This window comes from Leishmania major, chromosome 32 (assembly GCF_000002725.2).
Source record: "Leishmania major strain Friedlin complete genome, chromosome 32".
In the NCBI taxonomy this organism is placed as follows: Eukaryota; Euglenozoa; class Kinetoplastea; order Trypanosomatida; family Trypanosomatidae; genus Leishmania; species Leishmania major.
The window spans coordinates 768,274-787,521 of record NC_007273.2 but is presented as its reverse complement, the minus strand read 5'-3'; the positions used below and the strand labels follow the sequence as shown (position 1 = coordinate 787,521).

The 19,248-nt window shown below is 58.6% G+C and overlaps 7 protein-coding genes across 7 annotated transcripts; all 7 read left to right on the top strand.

Annotated features, from left to right (window-relative positions):
• Positions 1-584: 584 nt before the first annotated feature.
• On the top strand, positions 585-1,694 carry LMJF_32_2000 (conserved hypothetical protein; the record flags this gene model as incomplete). The annotated part of the gene is made up of 1 exon (XM_001685470.1): positions 585-1,694. The coding sequence occupies one exon, from the start codon at positions 585-587 to the stop codon at positions 1,692-1,694; it is 1,110 nt and encodes a 369-aa protein (XP_001685522.1).
• Positions 1,695-2,991: 1,297 nt separating this feature from the next.
• On the top strand, positions 2,992-3,327 carry LMJF_32_1990 (conserved hypothetical protein; the record flags this gene model as incomplete). Its single annotated transcript, XM_001685469.1, has 1 exon — positions 2,992-3,327. One exon carries the CDS (start codon positions 2,992-2,994, stop codon positions 3,325-3,327), a length of 336 nt encoding a protein of 111 aa, XP_001685521.1.
• A 1,725-nt stretch (positions 3,328-5,052) lies between these two features.
• LMJF_32_1980 (conserved hypothetical protein) lies at positions 5,053-7,287 on the top strand (the record flags this gene model as incomplete). Its single annotated transcript, XM_001685468.1, has 1 exon — positions 5,053-7,287. The coding sequence occupies one exon, from the start codon at positions 5,053-5,055 to the stop codon at positions 7,285-7,287; it is 2,235 nt and encodes a 744-aa protein (XP_001685520.1).
• A 1,262-nt stretch (positions 7,288-8,549) lies between these two features.
• LMJF_32_1975 (conserved hypothetical protein) lies at positions 8,550-9,002 on the top strand (the record flags this gene model as incomplete). Its single annotated transcript, XM_001685467.1, has 1 exon — positions 8,550-9,002. The coding sequence occupies one exon, from the start codon at positions 8,550-8,552 to the stop codon at positions 9,000-9,002; it is 453 nt and encodes a 150-aa protein (XP_001685519.1).
• A 784-nt stretch (positions 9,003-9,786) lies between these two features.
• Positions 9,787-10,680, top strand: LMJF_32_1970 (conserved hypothetical protein; the record flags this gene model as incomplete). Its single annotated transcript, XM_001685466.1, has 1 exon — positions 9,787-10,680. One exon carries the CDS (start codon positions 9,787-9,789, stop codon positions 10,678-10,680), a length of 894 nt encoding a protein of 297 aa, XP_001685518.1.
• Positions 10,681-14,863: 4,183 nt separating this feature from the next.
• Positions 14,864-16,228, top strand: LMJF_32_1965 (hypothetical protein; the record flags this gene model as incomplete). The annotated part of the gene is made up of 1 exon (XM_001685465.1): positions 14,864-16,228. One exon carries the CDS (start codon positions 14,864-14,866, stop codon positions 16,226-16,228), a length of 1,365 nt encoding a protein of 454 aa, XP_001685517.1.
• A 1,574-nt stretch (positions 16,229-17,802) lies between these two features.
• On the top strand, positions 17,803-18,717 carry LMJF_32_1960 (putative 1-acyl-sn-glycerol-3-phosphateacyltransferase; the record flags this gene model as incomplete). The annotated part of the gene is made up of 1 exon (XM_001685464.1): positions 17,803-18,717. The coding sequence occupies one exon, from the start codon at positions 17,803-17,805 to the stop codon at positions 18,715-18,717; it is 915 nt and encodes a 304-aa protein (XP_001685516.1).
• Positions 18,718-19,248: the final 531 nt, after the last annotated feature.

Here is a 19,248-nt window from a genome sequence, read left to right as displayed (position 1 = left end):
CACTTGCGCAGAGCGCACTTTGTCTCGCGCCGTCGAGAAGCTTCCGTCGACGGTGTCTGCCCCGCCTCTTTGATTTCGCGCGCTTCTTTGTTTTGGTTTGTGTTCTCAAAGCCTGCTTGTCTTGGACGATCCTCGGTCTACGTCGTTCGCTGCTATCGCAGCATTTATTGATGGCAGCATACTTCCTTGACCCCCCCCGACTCCTCTTCCTCCTCCCCCCTCCTCCCTCTGTCGCTCTTCATCACGCCCTTCACATCTGCCGTGTCGCCGCTGTCCGAAAAAACAAATACGTAAAGGAACGCGCGAAAAGGAGATGCGCACACGCACACACGTGCTTGACTTTCCTTTCCTTCGTCGCCAACACGCACACGCACACACACGCACACACACACGCACACGCACACGCACAGGCACACGCACAGGCACGCACAGACACGAGAGGGGCTGACGCGTAGCAGCAGGAAAGACCCACGAGATCATAACACATTGGGCTCTCTTTCTCTTCTTCACCCCACTCGCACTAGAAGGTGCATCCACGTGCGCACATCGGGGCATCTGAACACTGGGGCTTTCGTGCAGCCTCCATGCGGATACACTCGACTTTCCTGCTGGCGCCGCCGCAACGGCACCAGCGATGCTGCCTTCTCGCTTCAGTGGCGCTTCTCGCGAGCTTGCTGCTTGCCTTGCCGGCTGTACTCGCAGTGACACCACCTCAGGGCAAACCAATTCGTCCGCTGCACGGAGCCGGCTACGAGCACTTAGACTGCTCCGCTTGCATCACTGTCGCACGCACGTTGTTTGAGCGCCTTAACCAGACGCTCGCAGAGAACCCCTCTACCTACCTCATCTCGCACCGTCTCGGCAAGAAGAATCAGCTGCGTCGGCGGCAATACCGCAACAGCGAGCTTCTCGTGACCGAGGTGATGGAGAACGTGTGTACCTCTTACAAGAACGATGCTCGCTTGCTGCGGTTACATCCAAAGTCGAAGGTGCGCCTGTATCACCAGCAGGTTTTCGGGGACACTCGTCTCGGTGTGCGACACGCGTTGCGTGAGGATGAGGTGTACCCGGCCGACGCCGATCCAGCGGCGTGGGCCGAGAAGCTTGATGGGCAACTATACCCCATTGCGAGGTTGTACAGCCGGCGAGATGCGGATGCGTTACAGGGATTGCAGAGCCTGTCTGCGACGCCTACAATGTGTGCGCTGCTGGTGGAAGAGTTTGAAGACGAGATCGAGAGCCTTGTCAAGAGTGTGCGCAGTCTGGAAGAGACGGAACATAGCCTGTGCGGTATGACGCTTCCCGTGAACAAGCCCCGCACAGTGCTGGACGGGGAGACCGAGGGAGACGAGGTAAGTTCCGTTCCTCTCATCACCAACGTGTGCGCCGATGCGGAGGTGCTGCGGGCCGCCGCCCGCCGGGACCAGCAAAGATGGGAGCAGTATGAGCGCCGCGAAGCAGAGAGGAAGGCGAAGCTTGCCCAGAGGCGGAAGCTGGAAACAGCTGCTGCCGCTGCCACGAGTGAGTCTGCGGACGAGGCACCAGCGAATGCAGAGGCGGCAGCGGCCCTTGCGAGCTCAGCTCCAGGGGCTTCAGGCGAGCCCATTGATTCCCCTGCAGAGGAGGCGCCTTACAGCCCTGTCGGTGGGGTTCTCAAAGAAGCGGCCGAGGACCGTACTGATGGCGACCTTTGAATGAGTTTCAGGTGCCTCTGTGCTTGTGCATGTGTATGCGTGTGCCTATTTGTTGGTGCTGCGACAGACATGAGGGAAGGGACATCAGGTGGACCGTGCTTGCGCTCACTGCTGCGCTCGATGTTGCAGGGATGAGCACATGTTATCGCTCACCTCTCTCTCTGCAAAGCCTGCAGTCCGCCGTGAGGGCTCTCTCCCGCGTCCTGTACTGCGCACGCATGCGAAGACGATGTTAATGTTTCCACTAGCGTATGCAACGACGGGGGACAATGTGCTTCTCCTCGCGAACCCTCTTCCACCCTCACGCCATTTCGCCTTTGTTTCAACGCACTGAACACGCATTTTCTTTTTGTGGTTGATGCATCTCTATCTTTTGCGAGCTCTCTTCGCAAGAGCTGAGCACCTGCACATATTCTTTTTCTTCTGGGCTTCATCACGTTGCGAGTGTCACAGCCTGCGACAATGCAGACAAGAATGACCGGAAGCGCGAAAACACAAAAGTGGCAGAGGTGGAGAGTAAGATGGGAGTAAGGATGAGGTGCTCTTGATATACCGCCGCATTCACTCCGCTACACACTTCTCTCTCTTTGAGTTTCATGCCAAGGTCTGCGGAGCCTTGAAGGCTGGTATAGGAGAGCAAGCGCAAAAGAAACGCAAAGTCTGCGCATCCATGCGAGCACACGCACATCTATATCTATCTATATATATATATATATATATGTATATATATATATATGCGTGTGCGTGTTTGCTGTGACTTGGCGACCCACGTGAACTTTGCTTTGGCGTATTGCTGCAAGGGCGGATCGTACTGGCTTTTTATTGTCCTTGCGCATCCGTGTCTCTCCCCACCCCGTTCCATGTTCCTTTCCCATCTGCCATCCTTCCAGGTCTCCCTCCTTGGGTCCTCTCCTTTCGCATTGTCACGCTTGTGCTGCTTCTACGGCCGCCATGCGTATACCTTGGCAGAGTTATAAAGCGCACACAAACACACGCACGCAAAACACGTCGTTCTCAGGTTAGACATCGGCCAGAGCCTCTCACTGTTGCCGGCGACACCACTGCCGCCTTATCTTTACTTTGCCTTTTCGCGTCTCTCTGGATTGGTCTCGGTACCAGAGGTTAGGGACGCTCGTGTGCATGTAGCTGCACGTGCATGTGTGTTTCCGGGGCTCGTCTGCTTCAGTTCGCAGCGATCACACACTAATCACCTCCACCGTGCCACCATCTCTTTGTTCTCTCCATCTTGTTATCTCATTTTTCTCCCTTTTCCGTGGCGGAGAGCAAGCGCACGAAAATGGCTGATCAGGCGCCTCCGGGGGTGAATATGCCCAAGAAGCGTGACCCGCGTTTGCGGCAGATGCAGGCGCCGCAGCAGCAAAAGTTCTTCGACTCCGCCGACTACGAGGTGCGCAAGCAGCAGCAGCAGCAGCAGCCATCGCATCCATCGCAGCAGCAGCAGCAGCAGCCCTCACACGGTCAGATGGCGCTAAACGGCATTCCGCGCCGCGGACCGGCGGACGGGCTGCATCCTTGCACGGCAGACGGCGGCGCACCTCGTGGCAAGAACCCGCCACCTCCTCCGCTGCCAGATGGCTACGCAGTTCCGAGTGTCCGACGAGCGCCTTGTTGAGACACCTCTGCCCGCCAACGGAGGGCGTTCATCATTCCTCAGCGCAGCGACACCGAAGGGTGCCGAGTGGTTTCTCTACCTCGTCTGCGCTTTTGCTTTTTCGTTGTTCCTCTTTTCCTCACTCCCTTCATCGCGAGCTTCTGCTTTCTGTGTGCACGTGTGTGCACGTGTGTGGATGTGCGTGAGCCCGCCTCTGATTCAATCTCCCTCGGTTCTATGTGTCTGTATCTACCTGTGATCCTTAGAGCTCCATCTTTCACTTGCATGCATCGGTTGTGTCCCCCCTCACACACGCCGAAACACAAGCACACTTACAGGCAGAAATACGCCCTCACCGAAGTCGCTTCTGTGAAGCGCCGCATACCAAGACTCCCCTCTTGTGTGTTTTCTTGTGCGTCCTGGTTGTTGGCTGTCGTCTGTCGGCTGTTGTTTTATCATTGGTCCTACCCCTCCTCTCCACTGCGCCACGTCGCGTGCTCGTTGTCTCGTCTCTTCTGTTGCCTTCTCCCTTCTCCTGCCAGGCTTGTCTCTTTCTTTCTCTCGAGCTCCGGGTCAGCACCACGATAGCCGGTATGGCATAAACACGCAGGCCGAGCACGAGCGAGAGAAGGGGGGGGAGGTAGGAGGGAGGGGCGGGGGCAGGTGGAGGGGCCCGCTCGATGGAGAAGGCAAGAGCGGGCAGCAGGGAAGCTTTGCTGCTGCGGTTGATGCTGTGCTGTGTTTATTGCGTTGGCCGCCACCGCCATCATCATCATTTCTCTTCCCTCCTCCTCGTCTGACGCGCGACTGGAGAGTCGCTGACAGAACGCGAAAAGAAACGAAAGTGAATACACGGAAAACGAACAAACAAAGAGTCGATTCGCGGTTGCGTCGCACCAACCCTCCGGCGGCATGGACGGAGGCACTGGACACACTGCGATGACTGCCTAGCTGACGGAGAAGGGAGAACGATGCGGAAGGTGAAATGGGAATCACCGTGCGGCCGCGTTCGATGCAGCCTTGTTGTCGCTGACTTTCAGGTGCATCTCGCCCCACACGGCCTACTACCCATCCAGACACACTCTTCCGTTGCCAACCCCCTCCCTCACGCTACGCCACTTGGCGCGCATTATTGTGGATGTCTGCAAGGTTTCTCTTTGACGGCGGGCTGACTGCATCTCTCTTTCTTTCTCGGTGAAGCGGACAGCAGCAAGGACCGCATTAGCGATTCTGTCGAAACAGCACGGGCTCTGTGAGAATAAACGTTGCCTCTCGCGCTTGAGGGGGGTGGGGGGTGGGGGCTGCGTTGTAGGCGTTGCTGCCGCTGCCGCTGTGACTCCTTGAGTGAACTCTTCTGTGCGGCTTCTCGCTCGTACAAACTGCTCTTTTCTCTATCGCTTTCGCATGCGTACTCGCCGCCCTCCCTTGCCTAATACACGCGATACGCGTGCTGGAGTGCTTAGCAGCAGAAGCACGCTGCCCCCCGCAAACAGGGTTGTTGCTCTCCGACACCGCGCACCAACTTCGCTCGAAAGAGAGGGGAGAATCTCGACGAGCTGTGTAGGCAAAGAGCTGCGTGCTTGCGTGCGCAGCAAAACTGCAGTGGATCAACACTTTGGTCACACACACACACACACACGCAAATCCTGCGCTGTATCGTAGCCATTTCGCTCACTCCTTTCTAACGTGCGTCTGCCTCTCTCTTTCTCCATAGTCTTGCTGTTCGCCTGCCAAGGTCGGGCAAAGATGGATCTGCACGCTCAGGCAAACCCTTTCAACGACCCGCCCGACGGCGGCGTCTACGCGGAGAGCTCGCACATTTCCAAGGAGTTACTGCGGGAGGTGCGCAGAGCTGATGCGGCTATGGCTGACGACCTTGTTGTGCTTGCTCCACGTTACGGTCGTGTGTTTCGCCCAGGCGCATCGAAGACGAGCGCTGCGGACGGCGTGGGGGCGAGCGGCGCGATCTCGAGGGCGACGGCTTCCTCCGCGGCGTGCGGCGGTAGTGCTGGCTACGCTGTCGACGTGCACGACACGCTCATGACGAGCGAATTCGTTCAGCAGAAGCGCGAGGTCGGCCTCGTGCGCATGTCCCTGACGACCAAGAAGGCTGAAATTCGCAAGCTGGAAGAGAAAATCCACCGCGCTGAGAAGCGACTACACCAGCAGCAAGAGCAACTGTCGAACACGCGTGAGAAGTTCAACAGTTTTTTGAAGTTCAGCAACCTCGAGCAGGACGCCGCGGTGCGGCGAGCGGACGACGAAACGCGCAGCAAGCACGCCAAGACAATCGAGATCAAGAAGCTGTCAGCCCTCATCAGCCACGCCGAGGCGGAGATGCGCAAGACACGGGTGCAAATTGAAAACTGCGTTGCATACAAGGACTTTCTCGAGATTCTGGCAAAGCCGCAGTGGTTTTACGACACACTGAGCAACCTGCGTATCGAGGACGCGACCGAGAAGATTCTGCTGGACGCCGAGGAAGCGTATCAGGCGCGGTCAGCTTCGCTGACTGCGCAGGAGGCGGCGCGATTGGAGGCGGCGCAGCAGGCAGCGCTGGCGAAGGAACGGGATGAGGCATCGTCTGGCAAAAGGAAGCGACCATGCATCTCGACAGCTGCACAACGGAAGGGAAGGTACCAGGCTAATGCCACCCCGGTCGTCGAGGCGGAGGAGCCGAAGGTGGTGCCGCTCGAGGAGCAACTAGAGCATCTCTACGCCTCCGTTGAGGAAGAGGCCCGCGCTGCCATCGCGGCCGCTACCGCAAGCATCCGCGCTGAGGTCGGTGCCATGACGCTGGTGGATGTGAAAGACGATCTACACCATAACTACGAAGAAAAGCGGCTGCCACTGTGCTTTACCTCTGTCGATGATCTTCTGGAGGTGTTCATCAACGTAGAGGAGGGCAACTTGTTCTTGATTCAAAACTGCCACGAGCTGGAAGAGGAGCTAGAGGGTGTCGAGATGGGGTACATGCAGGAGCGGGAGGAGATGAGCGCCATGGTTGACCAGAGAACGGCGCAGCTGGAGGCGCTGACGAGCAGCGTAGCGGAGGCCCAGAAGAAGTTACAGGCGCTAGACGAACGGATGATGGCGCTCGAGCCGCACGGAAATGTGCAGGCAACCGCGCCAGCTGGGGCGACTGCGACAACGTCCAAACGGGCCAGAGCAGGCGCATCGTCCGTTGGCGGCGCATGGGACGCTGCCGGTGTCGCCTCAGCCACGAAGATGCCCCCCGAGGAGCTGAAAAAAAAGGTTGAGGAGTCGATTGAGCACATTTTTCACCTGCTCCGCACTGGCGATCAGCAGCTCAAGCTCACAGCGCAGAACCCTAATCTCCGCAAGAGCGTTGACGGCGCCAAAGTGGCTGGCAACGCGAGTCATGGCCGATCGCGTGCCGCCTCCCTGCATCGCGGCCCCAAGGCTCTTCAGTCGTCAACGATGCAGACGGGGAAGATGAAGGCAGCCACCGGCGGCTCATCCTATGATTCGCAGCGTCCGTCGAGTGGGGCGCACCGGTCGGGAAAGAGCACCGTCGGCGCGACGACTGCGGCCGGCGCGGCTGATGCGGCGTCTCAGCAGCAGCATCACGACGCCTCCATGGGCCCGGTAGAGATGCTGACCATTATCGAGAACAAATTGGAGGAGTATCACCGATACTTGAGCGACCCGGCAAACCACGTCGAGCTGGCCTTGATGAAGGCCGTGATGAAGCAGAGTGACAAGCAGCGTCGTCGTCAGGCGCGGATCATTCACCTGGCCAACCAGGAGGATGAGCAGGAGGAACGCATCCGACGCGCGCTGGAGCGGTCGCAGGCACCCATCATCCACAAGATCGGCAAGCCGTTCCGTCCGCGCTCCTTTGTCTCGAAGCCCATTGACGAGAAGTCGCGGCGCAAGGCGGAGCGGGCTGCTGCTGCGCTGAACGGCTCACTCGATAACATCGACTCAGACGAGGACGGCGCGGAGTTCTTTATGTAGGTTTAGCTATGCGAAAGGCCAGGTGTGGAGAGGCGCATGGAGCGTCCATGTGTATGTAGAGTTTGTGTGTGGGTGGCGGGTGGAAAGGGGGGTGTTGTGCGTGGGTACCCTTGTTTCAGCTTGCTGTTTTGTGGGTCTCCGTGTTATGTGAGCACGGTGGGCGTAGTCATCCCCGTGTCTCTGTGTGTGTGTGTGTGTGTGTGTGTGTGCGTGCGCCGCCCTCACTGCTTTTCCTGCTTCCTTTGTGCATTCGCTCCCCTTCGCTTTCTCTGAGGCGGAGCAGTCATCCACCTCATGTTTCTTTTTAAATGCTCTCTCCTCTCTCTGGAGGGTGCGGGTGCTGTTGGTGGTTTCGCGGGTCTGCCGCACTGCGTGGCTGCGTGCGTGTGTCTCTGTGTGTGCCGAAGCGCACAAGCGAGCGGGAAGATGAGAGGGTGAGAGAGGCTCGATGTACATGAGAATGAGGGGTAGTCCGATGGCTACCGCGGCACCCCGCTCTGCGCGATCTCGCTTGTATGGATGTCATGTACAGCTTTGTTGCTCAGACAGGCAGCTTGCCTGCCTTTTGCACTTTCTTGCTCCGATGCTTGTGTATGTGTGTACCTGGATGTCTTTCTCTCTCTCCGTGTGTGTGTGTGTGCATGCGTGCGGCCGCATTGCTCTCGCCACCACCTCCATGGCAAAAGCACAGAGCGAAGGAAGGCACTTGAGGGGCACGCTAGTGAAGCCCTACTCTCCTGCGGCTGATTAGAGGCGTCTGCGGCCTGCTGCGAGAGGGAAGCAGTACTCACGATAAGAGTCGCCTCCGCGCTCCTTGCGCAGAGACTTCGCTGCGCACAAGAGACCCTGCTTTTGATAATGGATGAGGGATGCTGGTGTTTCTTGCTCTGCTCTGTCTGGAGGGAGCACGAGAGTGCGCAAGCGGAGCTGGTGCCGGCACCACGGGGTGCGCTGTCGCGGGTGGATGTGTGGCCGATAACTTTGTCTTCCTTCACCTTTCTTTACCTCGTGCCCTACACACACCTTTACGCATAACCCCCCTTCTCCTCTCCTCCTCCCTTCTTTATCTCTCTCTCTGAAACGCTAACGAAGCGACGCAGACTCCTTGCGTATCCCGAGCAGAGGCTGTTGTGCCGCAGCGCCAGCGTCCCTTGCCTGTCCAAGAGAGTCTCTCTCTCTCTCTCTCCACCGCTGTTCTGCGGCCCCTACCCAACACCGCAGAACTCGTGCGCTTGCCCATCTAGCTTTTCTTGTGTGCTCGAATGCCCAAGAAACACCGTGTGAAACGACAAAACTATGTCGCCCACCTGCGGAACCTCGAGAAGGAGCGGGAGACCTACCTGCAGAAGCGCCGCACGCACAAGCGCAGCCGCGAGACGGGAAATGAGGAGGTAGTGGGTGAGGCACGCGACAGGATGGAGTCTGGTGCACCGAAGAAGCGTCGAACCGAGGCTGGCCCCTCCACAGCGGCAAGCGCGAGGAACGAAGAGGGAGCAGCGCCACACACGCACTTGACGCCGACAACGGCAGCAACAGCAACAAGCGCTGCTGCCGCTGAGACAGTTTCAGCAAAGCGGTATTCCTTTTCCACGAAATCATTCGCAGAATTGGTGAAAGCGTCCGCAGCGACTGCGCCGACGACCGATGCAGCTCCGCGCGACACGTCAGCAATTATCACAACCGCGAAGAAGACGCTCAAACGCCGCACCTACTGACGCGAAAAATTTCACTAGGAGATGTGAGGGTACTGCCCGACGTGGCACGCTGATGGAGGAGTGCGTTGTTCGTCTTCACCGGCTATATGCATATATATATATATATGTGTGTGTGTAAGTATACCGCGTTGTATGGATAAGCGACGAATAAAGTACACTGAAGTACAACGACGTGCTGGCAAGGACGTCCACAACAAGTTTCTATACGGGGAATACCTCCATTTTCTGTCCTTTGACCCTCCCCCTTTCCGTAGAGGGTGAAGGGTGCGATCAGCCTACATGGAGCTTCTTGACAGGAACGGCAACTCGCGTGAGCATATTGCCTACTACTCGTGAGGGTGGTAAGAATCACCATGGGAAGACCCACTTTCACAGTCTGCTGTTTCGCTGCTACTGCTGCTTCCCCCTCGCGTTTTGTGGGTGCCGTATGCGGTGGCGGCATCGCCGTCGCAAGCGCAGGATTGTCCCTCGACTCCATCTCTATCCCCTCTCTTCTCACGCCGGTTTCACCGCGCGGCGTTCGCCGTAGTGTGTGCCCATCCTCCATATATCTCCTCAGCAACTGACGGTAAAAAGGCTTCTCATTGGCGCTGAGGTTTGATCTGTATACGTAGTGGAGGAAGTCGAGCCTGACGGAAAGGTACCCTCAGCGGTGTGCGTGTGTGTTCCGTCGATTTCCGAAACGAGGTGAAGCGGTCTGTGGTGATCCTCCGTAGCCTCGCTACACTTCCTCGAATTGAATCGGAAAGCAACAACGACGAAATAGGTCTTTTCTGCGCGATCAATGGGCAAGGGTGATGCGCGCACACGCAGCGGTCGTGGTCGTGGGCGAGGACGAGGCGGCGGCTCGGGCGGTGTATGCTCGACGAGTGGGTTCCACAACAACGAGCCACCAGCGCATCCGTGCAGCGTGCCACTTGCCATGTGGGACTTTGAGCAGTGCGACCCCAATGCTTGTTCCGGCAAGAAGCTGTATCGCCTGAACGCGCTGCGCCTCCTGCGCCTCAGCGAGCCATTCCACGGCGTGGTGCTGACCCCAAGCGCGACGGAGATTGTCAGTCCCGCCGATCGCGGCATTGTGCTGCAAAACGGGGCCGCCGTCGTGGACTGCTCATGGAAGGAGCTGGATGCCGTGCCGTGGCGAAAGATGCGCATGTCGGCCCCACGACTTTTGCCACTGCTGCTGGCAGCTAACCCTGTGAATTACGGCCGACCGTCGAAGCTGAACTGCGCAGAGGCTCTGGCGGCGACACTGGCGATTGTGGGCCTGACGGACGACGCCCGAAGCATCATGGCGTACTTCTCTTGGGGAGCGAGCTTCTTTGACGTGAATCGTGAGTTACTGGCCGGCTACCAGAAGTGCACCAACTCGGCGGAGATAGCTGCCTTTCAGGACAAGTACGTGGAGGCGGAGCTGCAGGAGAGTGAGGCGCGACGCGGCCTCGACTTGGATTCGATAGATCTATCGGATGCTCGCCCGCTGAATGAGCGCCGAGGACGTCTCAAAAACCGACGCGAATGGCAGCAGCCTTCATGCTCTGAAGATGAAGAAGAGAACGACAAGGCTGGGGAGGACGACAACTCCGATGAGGGTGCTGACGCGCGTGTCAGCGAAGAGGACGAAGACAGGAGGGAATCTGAATGCGCCGCCGCAGATAGCACGGAGGAGACGGCGTGAGCGCGTGGGGGTGCGTGGGGCAGATGCGTACGTGATGATGCGGGTGCTTGTGTGTGAGTGCGTAGAGCGCTGCCAGCTCAAGGGGATAGCTCAGGCACCTACCTTCTCCTGTGACGTGTCTCCGCAGCCCACCAGCCTTGATCTAGCTCTCTACCTCACACTCTCCACCTCACTCGCGCCTCTGGCTCTCCGCGCACGCTCAGACATACACACACACACACACACACACACATCCTAGATGATACCTGCAGTCTTTCTCCCTCGGAGGGGAGCGGAGCGTGACAGAGCCGACGAGCCGAGCCAGAGCATTTTCGTTATCGGTGGTGTCACACGAGAGAGGATGAGAGGGTGAGCGGGTAACTATCGCTGACGAAGAGACCAGGCGCGGAGAGCCTCCAAACAGTCACCATTTTTTGTACCCCCTTTTTCGTTCTTGTGCGCACGACACGACGCGGCCACGCGTTGGATGGACGGTAGTGCCGAGTGCGGGGTCCGCAGCGCAAGGTTTCGGCTCTCTGGTGACCTCATGTCGCGCCCGTTGAATGCGACACCGGAGATCGTCGAGAAGACAACGAAGGGTCTGCATCGCGTCCGCGCCTGCGGTTTACGCGCTGATTCTCGCGAGGTGGACAAGGTGAGCTTTCAGCACAGACCCATGTCGGCATCCGCTTCTTCTCTCAGCAGTGGGCGTGGGCGGGTTCTCCAGACGAAGCGAAAGTCAGCGGCAGGCAGGCAGCGACTCTCCCTCGTTGCGAAGCTCTGCTACCCGCGGTGGACAGACGGCACAGCATAGACAGATGCCAAGTCAGGTGCGGCCGTGATGTGCTATCGTGATAACGCGCGCACAGGCGTACACAGGCAAGGAGCTGCGGCGCCCTTGCGTGCCGCGACCGCGCCGAGCATGGAGCAGTGGTGCTGGCGCCTGACCTGCTGCGAGGCTAGCTTGACCAGCTACAAGGCAGAGAGGCATGTGTGGTTGCCGTTGTTGCGGGCTCGCTGTCCCGCCCTCACGGCGCTCGACACGGGCCCTTCCATTGTGGAGAATGGCGGGGTGCGACGGACCTGGGCACGTGCGCTGGCGCTGCGGTGGCTCGTCGCGTGCGCCTCCGAGCACCGATTGTCTTTGGTCATTGCGGATTGGAACACAAGGACAGGCTGAACACGCTCGCACAATAGGCAGCGCCAGGGGCGCCGACGCCAACTGCATGGATTCCGGACCTGGTCACCGGCCTCCGACGCCCGGCCGGCGCCCGCCGAAGCTGCGCTATGCGATGCGGCACGCTGAGACAAGAGCAGCTACTAGGCGGCATCCGTCCGACACAAGAGCGCGGATGCTGAGCTGACGAGGCGACAGGCGACCCTCCTCGCCCAGCTGCGCACGAGCACCTGTCCGCACTTTGGGTTCCTGCAGTGGCGGGTGACTGGCAGCGACAGCGTGGGGCTGCAGGTGGTGTGCTGCCTACTACTGCGCTGGCGTTGCGGTGTTCCCCTGTGCCTTTTCGGAAGGACAAGCCATGATTTCTCTGCGCGCAGGCACATGCTTATACACGGGCCCCCTCCGCTTGACATGCCCGCTCCTATGCAGGGCGTGCGGACTCGGGAGAGGGTGGAGTGTTCCATGTCGCCACAGGCTCATAGCGGCGTCCCACCTGTCGCACCTGTCGCGGCACGTGCGGGCAAGCCATGCTGACATGCCCCCCTCCCTTCCCCCCGTGACAGCAAGGGAAGTGGAGGATGAGGACAGCGACTGACCCGCGCAGCAGCATCGTTCTAAAACAAGCCCCGAAATCCCGCAATGCGAGCACTGTGTGCCGGCACTGCCAAACACAGACGGCACGGCGCGTCACATCGAAGCAGGGCGTGCAGAGGTGCGAGGAGCACAAGTGATCGACGGAGAAGACGGAAAGGAATCCCATACCAATGAGCCCCCGAACGCGTGGATGCAAAAACATGCGGCATCCCCTGCATCGGGCCGGGCGGGCTGATGCGGCACGGATGCCGGAAGCGTGGGGAGAACCCCACGGCGTTGCGCCACCGAGCCCTCCAGGTTTCAATGTGGAGAACTCCCACAGGGCCTGATGGAGCAGAGCGACTTTACGCGACGCAGAGGGAGAGGCGTGGCGCAAGGCAGGGTGTGCAGGATCTCCGAGGACCCTGGCCCGAGGCTGGCCAGCTTCCCCCCTGAGCTCACCCGGCATGCACCTGGAACACCCCCCCCCTACTCGCCGCATGACAGACCCCACGGCTTCCGCCCTCGAGCACGCGACTGGACACGGCCCTCCCGTGTCAAGGTGTGCGGTGCACCCATGTCCGTCTGCCGCCCATCGCGCAGCACAGATGCGCAGAAGGAACGTGGAAGGCCCAGACAAGGCCGCAAGACGCATGCCCCTGATTCAACGGCAGGACGGTTCATCCCAGAGGACCCGGATTGAGCTGCAGTGCAGCAGAGGCAGGTGCGCCATGGCTGTATATGCGCGTGTGCGTTTGCGGACTTGGTCGTGGCAGAATGGCGTGCTGAGAGCAAGTGGCGTTCATGCACTGCTCTACGCCGATGAAGAGAGAGACCGTAGTGCGTGGCGTCGCAGGGCCCAGTAAACACCTCCCTCTCTCTGGGTGGACGCCGAGCAGCAGCTCCCCCCCTCCTTTCCCATGGCTTTCAAACGCGGAGCCACCTCTGGTGGTGGCAGGGTTGAGTGCCTACGACGTAGGCGCAGGCCGGAGCGATGCATCGCGACTGATGTGGGCGGCCAGGCTCTGCACGGCGCTGCGTCAGAGCGCTCTGCGACGGTGCACACGCGTGCACTAATCCATGTAATAGGCAAAGTATGCGCGCAACTCGAACGCATCCCACACCCGGCCCTAACTGCCCACTGGTGTGGGCAGCCCGAGTACCACCCCCGATGGTGGGCGCACACCGTGTGGCGACCGGCATGATGGGGGAGCGGCCTGCGAGGCGGCCGTGGTGGGTAGGGGTTGCGGCAGAGGCCATGCACCGATGGCTGAGTGGGCACATTGCTGTAGCACGTGCGTCTCACGCTGCTTCGCACCAGGCGATGCGGTGCCTGTGACGGCCCAGGGGTAGTGTGCCGTGTGGCTTACTGTGCATTTTAGCGAGATGCGGAGACTTTGAACAACAGCAGAAAAAGGAAGGCGGCGTATGTGTGGGTAGGCCTCACTGTGATCTGCTTTGGCTAACCTGTAGGTGCGAACGGCGTTCAGACACGCTGTGGTGCATGATGCTAAGCCTAAATGAGATACACGAGCGAAAGTGAAGGAAGGAGCTGGATGGTGTCGTGTTGCGCACCCTCCGTCTTTGTGCTAGTGCGAGAGGTATGTGTGTGTGTTCTGTTGGAGGGCGGTGGAGATGTGTAGGGCACACCCTCGAAGGCGCAGGCGACCGTGATATGGTTCTGGCCCCTTCGACCATTGTGTAGTTGTTCTTCTACCTCTGTCTGTCCGCCCTCGCCTTGTAGCCCCTGCTCGCACTTCCCTTTTCTAACCCTTCATTGAAGGTGGGCGCTGAGGCCTGCCTTATGGATGTTCTCTCTGGCCCTTCCAGAGCACACTTCTCTTCCGCCGCAGAGCGTGCACTTGTCCCCTCCCACACGCACACGCACACGCACACGCACACGCACACGCACACGCACACACGCACACACGCAGACGCAGACGCGCACTAGGATTGGTGTGAGGTGCCGCGGTGCTCTTGTTGTTTGCTGTGGCTTTCCCTCACACAGTTTTCCCGCGTTGTTTGCGAACACGGTCGCTGCTGTCACGACCACCTGCTTTTCTCCTCTTGAGTTGTTTTCTGCTTGTGGGCGTGCGGTTCGGGCATGGACTGTTCGGCGCAGAAGCGCCTGGCTCGTTTTGGTGTGTGTTTCTGTGCGCTGCGAGTGCATGAAAAGGAGGGGGTGGGGGTGGGGCACAAAAAAAGGGCAGCAGGTGCCCTGGCCTCAAGGCTTGTCTAGGCAACCTACGTGAACACCCCGTCAACGAGATCGTGGGCGAGGACTCGGGCATCACGCACGAACACGCAAGAGGCACCTGCCTCTTGCGCGACCATTGCTACTGGAACGATTGTTGCCCAGCTGGCGCCTTCTCTTCTTCTACCGGCAATTTGCAGTCGCCACCTTCGGGCTCCTCCGGAAAGCAGCCGCTGAGAGGCATATCGCCGTCGGACACAATGGAATGCCAGCGTAACCCAGACACACAAGGTGACACGAACAGCACACCAGCTTGCTATGAGTCCTCGAGATTGCTACGCGACCAGCTCAACACGGATACGTGTCCCGCCAGCAACTTAGCCTCCTGTCTCCGGCGAGAGTCAACCATGGCCGGAACGCGGTCATACACACAAAGGGAAAATGCATCCGTGATCGCCACCCCATCTAGCTTTACAAAGGACTCGGTCTCCTTGTTCCCCGCCTTGTCTTGGCGGACCAAAGTCACTGGCACCGCGGCGGCACACCACAACGACCACGATAGCACGCGGATGTCGCCAGTCCTCGACTACCCACTCCTTTCGGAAGCCTTTCGCAGCGGTGCACCGGGCGTGCCACCAATGCTTCCGTTAGAGGAAGAGTGTAAAAATGCAGTGACGCAGGCAGCTGTTTTGCCGCAGCCATCTTCTACACCGATACTTCCCCCGCCCATCGAAACATCCCACCCAACTTTGCAGAAGGTCTGTGTAGTGTCATCACCCGCCAACACATGGCAGGGTGTAGCGGTGAAAGATATGCTTTCGTTTTCATCCTCGTCGCTCATGTCGGCTGCCCCATCGCAGTTGAATCCGTTGCACGGCGCAGGATTGATCCGGTGCCACTCGGCTCCAGCGCTGCATAAGGTGGCAAACAGGACAAAGGTGCTGGTGCACAGGTCGTTACCTGAGGAGGAGGTGAGCCGGCCTCGGTCTGCAGTTGTGCAAATAGCCGCTATAGCTGTTACAAGCCCCAGGGCACACCATGGCGACGAGTCTTTTTCCGCACAGCCTCCGCATGGCGCGACTATCACGTCAAGGTCTGGGCCGCGCGCGTCGTGTTTGAGAGCGTCCACCAGCGTTTCAGGCCCGGTGCTGGAAGAGGTAGCGGCTGTGGCTTTAACTGGCGTTGGCTCGCGCGAGTTTTCGTTCCGCTCCCCCAGCAGCTCGATTGTCACTTTCATCGACCACGAGCTCGACATCAGTACAACGGACTCGGGCGTCTTACACGCTGGCGACGGCCTCCATGACGCGTCGGAAGCCGAAAGCCTCCTCGAGAGCGAAGGTGGGCGGCGGTGTAGCGGCACAAAGCTGTACCTGCTTACCGACACGCGCTCATCCCTCGTGTCTGGCGCACATGTGAGGCCATTCATGTCAAGATCCACTGTGCGGCATAGACGCCTGCCGGCGGCTGTGACGTCAGTGCCGCAGCCTGCACACCTCACATCTGAGTACGCTGCCGCTGTTCAAGCAGCGGCTAAGCATGGTCGCAGCCTGCGTCAGATCCTGGCAAGGTGCGGCGACGCCGATGACGCATTGCGGGATTCTGGAGAGGCACAGAGCGAACTATAAGAAAGGAGCTCGAAGAAGACACGCCGCCTCGTTTTCGTTGGGTGTCGAATCACCCTTGGGGGGCACTGCGTACACAAGTTCTCCTTTGGCGCACGAGTGCGTGCTGAAATCGCGCCTTCTCCAATATTGTGCTGCTTCACGACCCTTTTTTTTTTGCTATATATCTATATGTACTTCGCTGCGTGTGATCCTGGTAACAGGGGGACATCTCCGCCTGGCGTCCGCAGTCTAGCACCCCTCCACCCCTCCCCACTCTATGTGGGGAGGGGTGGAGGGGGAGCCGGGAGGCCCTTCTATCCCTGCCAATGTCGAGCCATTCCTGGTGGTGACAGGGTCGAGCACTTAGAACTTAGGGGAAAGCCTAAGCGATGCATTGCTGCTGATGTCGGCGGTTAGGCATTGGACGGCATTTTGAGGAAGCGATCCGCAAGGAGATGGTTGATGGACTTTGAGGCAGGGTGCGCTCAGAGATGACTGAGCGGACGCATTGCTGCAACGCGTGACGAAAGCGATGGTTGACAGCAAGCGATGAGGGCCTTTGGCAGGCCTGGGCTAGTGTGGCGTGTGGCGCGTGCTCGCTGACAGCGAGTGGGTACGTTGGCCTTACCCCCCCCCCCAAAAAAAAAAGACAATACCAGACAAAACAGAGAAGAAGCGAGGTGCATGCGAAAGCATGTTTGCTGTGTCACTCCCGATCCGACTGGAGAGTACTCCCGTGGGTGCTGCCGAGAGGGCCGCAAGCTGCCTCACTCCCACGCGTCCTTGGCTTTCTTATCTGGTGTTTTCTCCCCTCCCTTCCTGGCGACTGCGCGTTTCGTCGTGCGTGATTATATCCTTCGCCTGACTCCAGCTCATACCTATCCTGTTACCCGTCCTCGCCCTGTAACCTCTGCATGTGTCTCCCCCTGTCACCGTCAACAGTTCGTTTATGATGCACATATACACACGTCTATAATACCTACTCTCCCTTTTTTCTTACGCGCTGAGTGTTTTCTGCTTAGCCGGTGCATTACTCTGAGCTCGCGTGCATGTGTGTGTGTGTGTATTTTGCTGCTTAGCGCATCGCAAGAAATCATCACCGTAGATTATAGCTGCAGAGCCTCTACAGAGCCGCTTTCTTTTTTTTTTGCAGTCGAACTTGCGATTGCACACGTACGTACATGCACATACGCATCTACACACAGCCGCCCGCATTTTCTCTTCCCTAGTTTGTGCGGGGTGTGCGCATGTTAGCGTCCGCACACCACTTCCACCACCACCACCATCCCCACCCTGAGACTTCTTGATCTCTCACGTAGAGAAGAGTAGCACGCTTGCGAACCCGTCCAATCCACAAACGTAAGACAACCAACGAGTAGAGTGAGAGACGACGACGTCGCACTGTCAGTGTGTTGCCTCCGCCCTTCTCCTATAATCTGATTATTGTCGGCTCATCTCCCTCTTTCCCCCGGGATAGCGAGCCGGGTTTGATAACACTTTGGCTTTGGCTTGCTGTTCAGCGCGCCTATTTTTACTCATTGTATGTGCTGGCGCACAGATTTCGCCTCCCAGATCGATCAGAGCTGCACGGCACCATGGCAGAACGAAGACACACTAACCAGCTCCTCCGATTATTGTGCACGTTGTACCTAATCCTGTCTCTGGTGCTGCAGTGGGTTATCATCTGGGTCTCACAGGTCACCTTCATCGTGGCCTCCTTTCCCTTCACGACGTCTGAGTTCCGCCAGGACATCTGCGGCCATATTTTGCGCACGGTCAGCTTTGTTGGCATGGATCTGCTGAACCCGTTCTGGTCCATTCATGTCCTCAACAAATTTCCGGAGGTGAAGAACAAGAAGGTGATCGTCATGCTGAATCACCTCAGCGGTGCCGACCCGTTTGTGACCATCCGCTCCTTACTGCCCCGTGATGGCACATGGATCGCGAAGGGTGGATTGTTCCGTGTACCGTTTGGTGGGTGGGCGCTGTACAATGCCGGCGACCTACCCGTGCACTTCCGTGACAAGAGGAAAAGCTTTGCGACGGTGAAAGGCACGGTTGGCCCGATGATGGAAAACGCGCGAAGGTGTCTGCGCCGTGGCCGCATGCTGTGTGTCTTCCCGGAGGGCATCCGAAGCATGAACCCCGACGGCCCGCTGAACCCGTTCCGCCTGGGATTCTTCTCTCTCGCTGTCGATGAGGGAGCCACAATCGTGCCACTGGCAGTGAGTGGGACGGAAAAGCTATGGCCGCGCGGGTCGGCGCTGATGGATGCCGCGGACGCGTACTTTTCCTTTGGGGATCCAATTGACGCCAGAAATTTTAAATCGGCCGAGGAGCTGTCGCAGCATGTGTGGAATGTCATCACGGAGCTGCGCGAGAAGCATCCGGACCGCATCGAGCTACATGCGCGGCAGGCGCAGCCTCAGGCGGAGCCTCTCTCTGCGCCGGTTTCCTTGGATGGGAAGGCTCCGTGGGTGCACGTCAATGAGCCCACAGATAGACAGTGATGACTGACATCGATAAATATCATTGTTTTTTTTTTTTGTGTTGCTTCTGCAGCTGAGCATCGGGAGGGAGCAATCGTGTCACACGATGGCAAGCATACACACACATACACACACATACACACGCTGGAATGCGGTAGGTAAGGACGTGGGTGAACTCATGCGCTTGCGCATGAGTGCTTTCCGTGCGTCTCTGTTGGAGCTTATAATCGAAGGAGTTGCTGGCGCGGTTTTTCGTGACTACTGCTACACTCAGTAGTAGCCTCCCCTTACTATATAGGTATATAGGGGTTTGTAGATCCATCTCTCACCAGGCCTCTAGGGGGTGTTCGCGAGCATGTGGCACTACACGTGCTGCTCTTGCTGTGGCGCATCGCTCTTGAAGTGACCTTCGCATGTGCTGGGAGAGGAATCGTCAGAGGGCACGTGCAAGAACAACAGCAAACGAAGTACTTCAAACAGAAAAGCGATATGTTTCTTATGAGTGTAGGTATGATGCCGTCGTAGGCGCGTGTGCGTGTGTGTCTGTGTTTC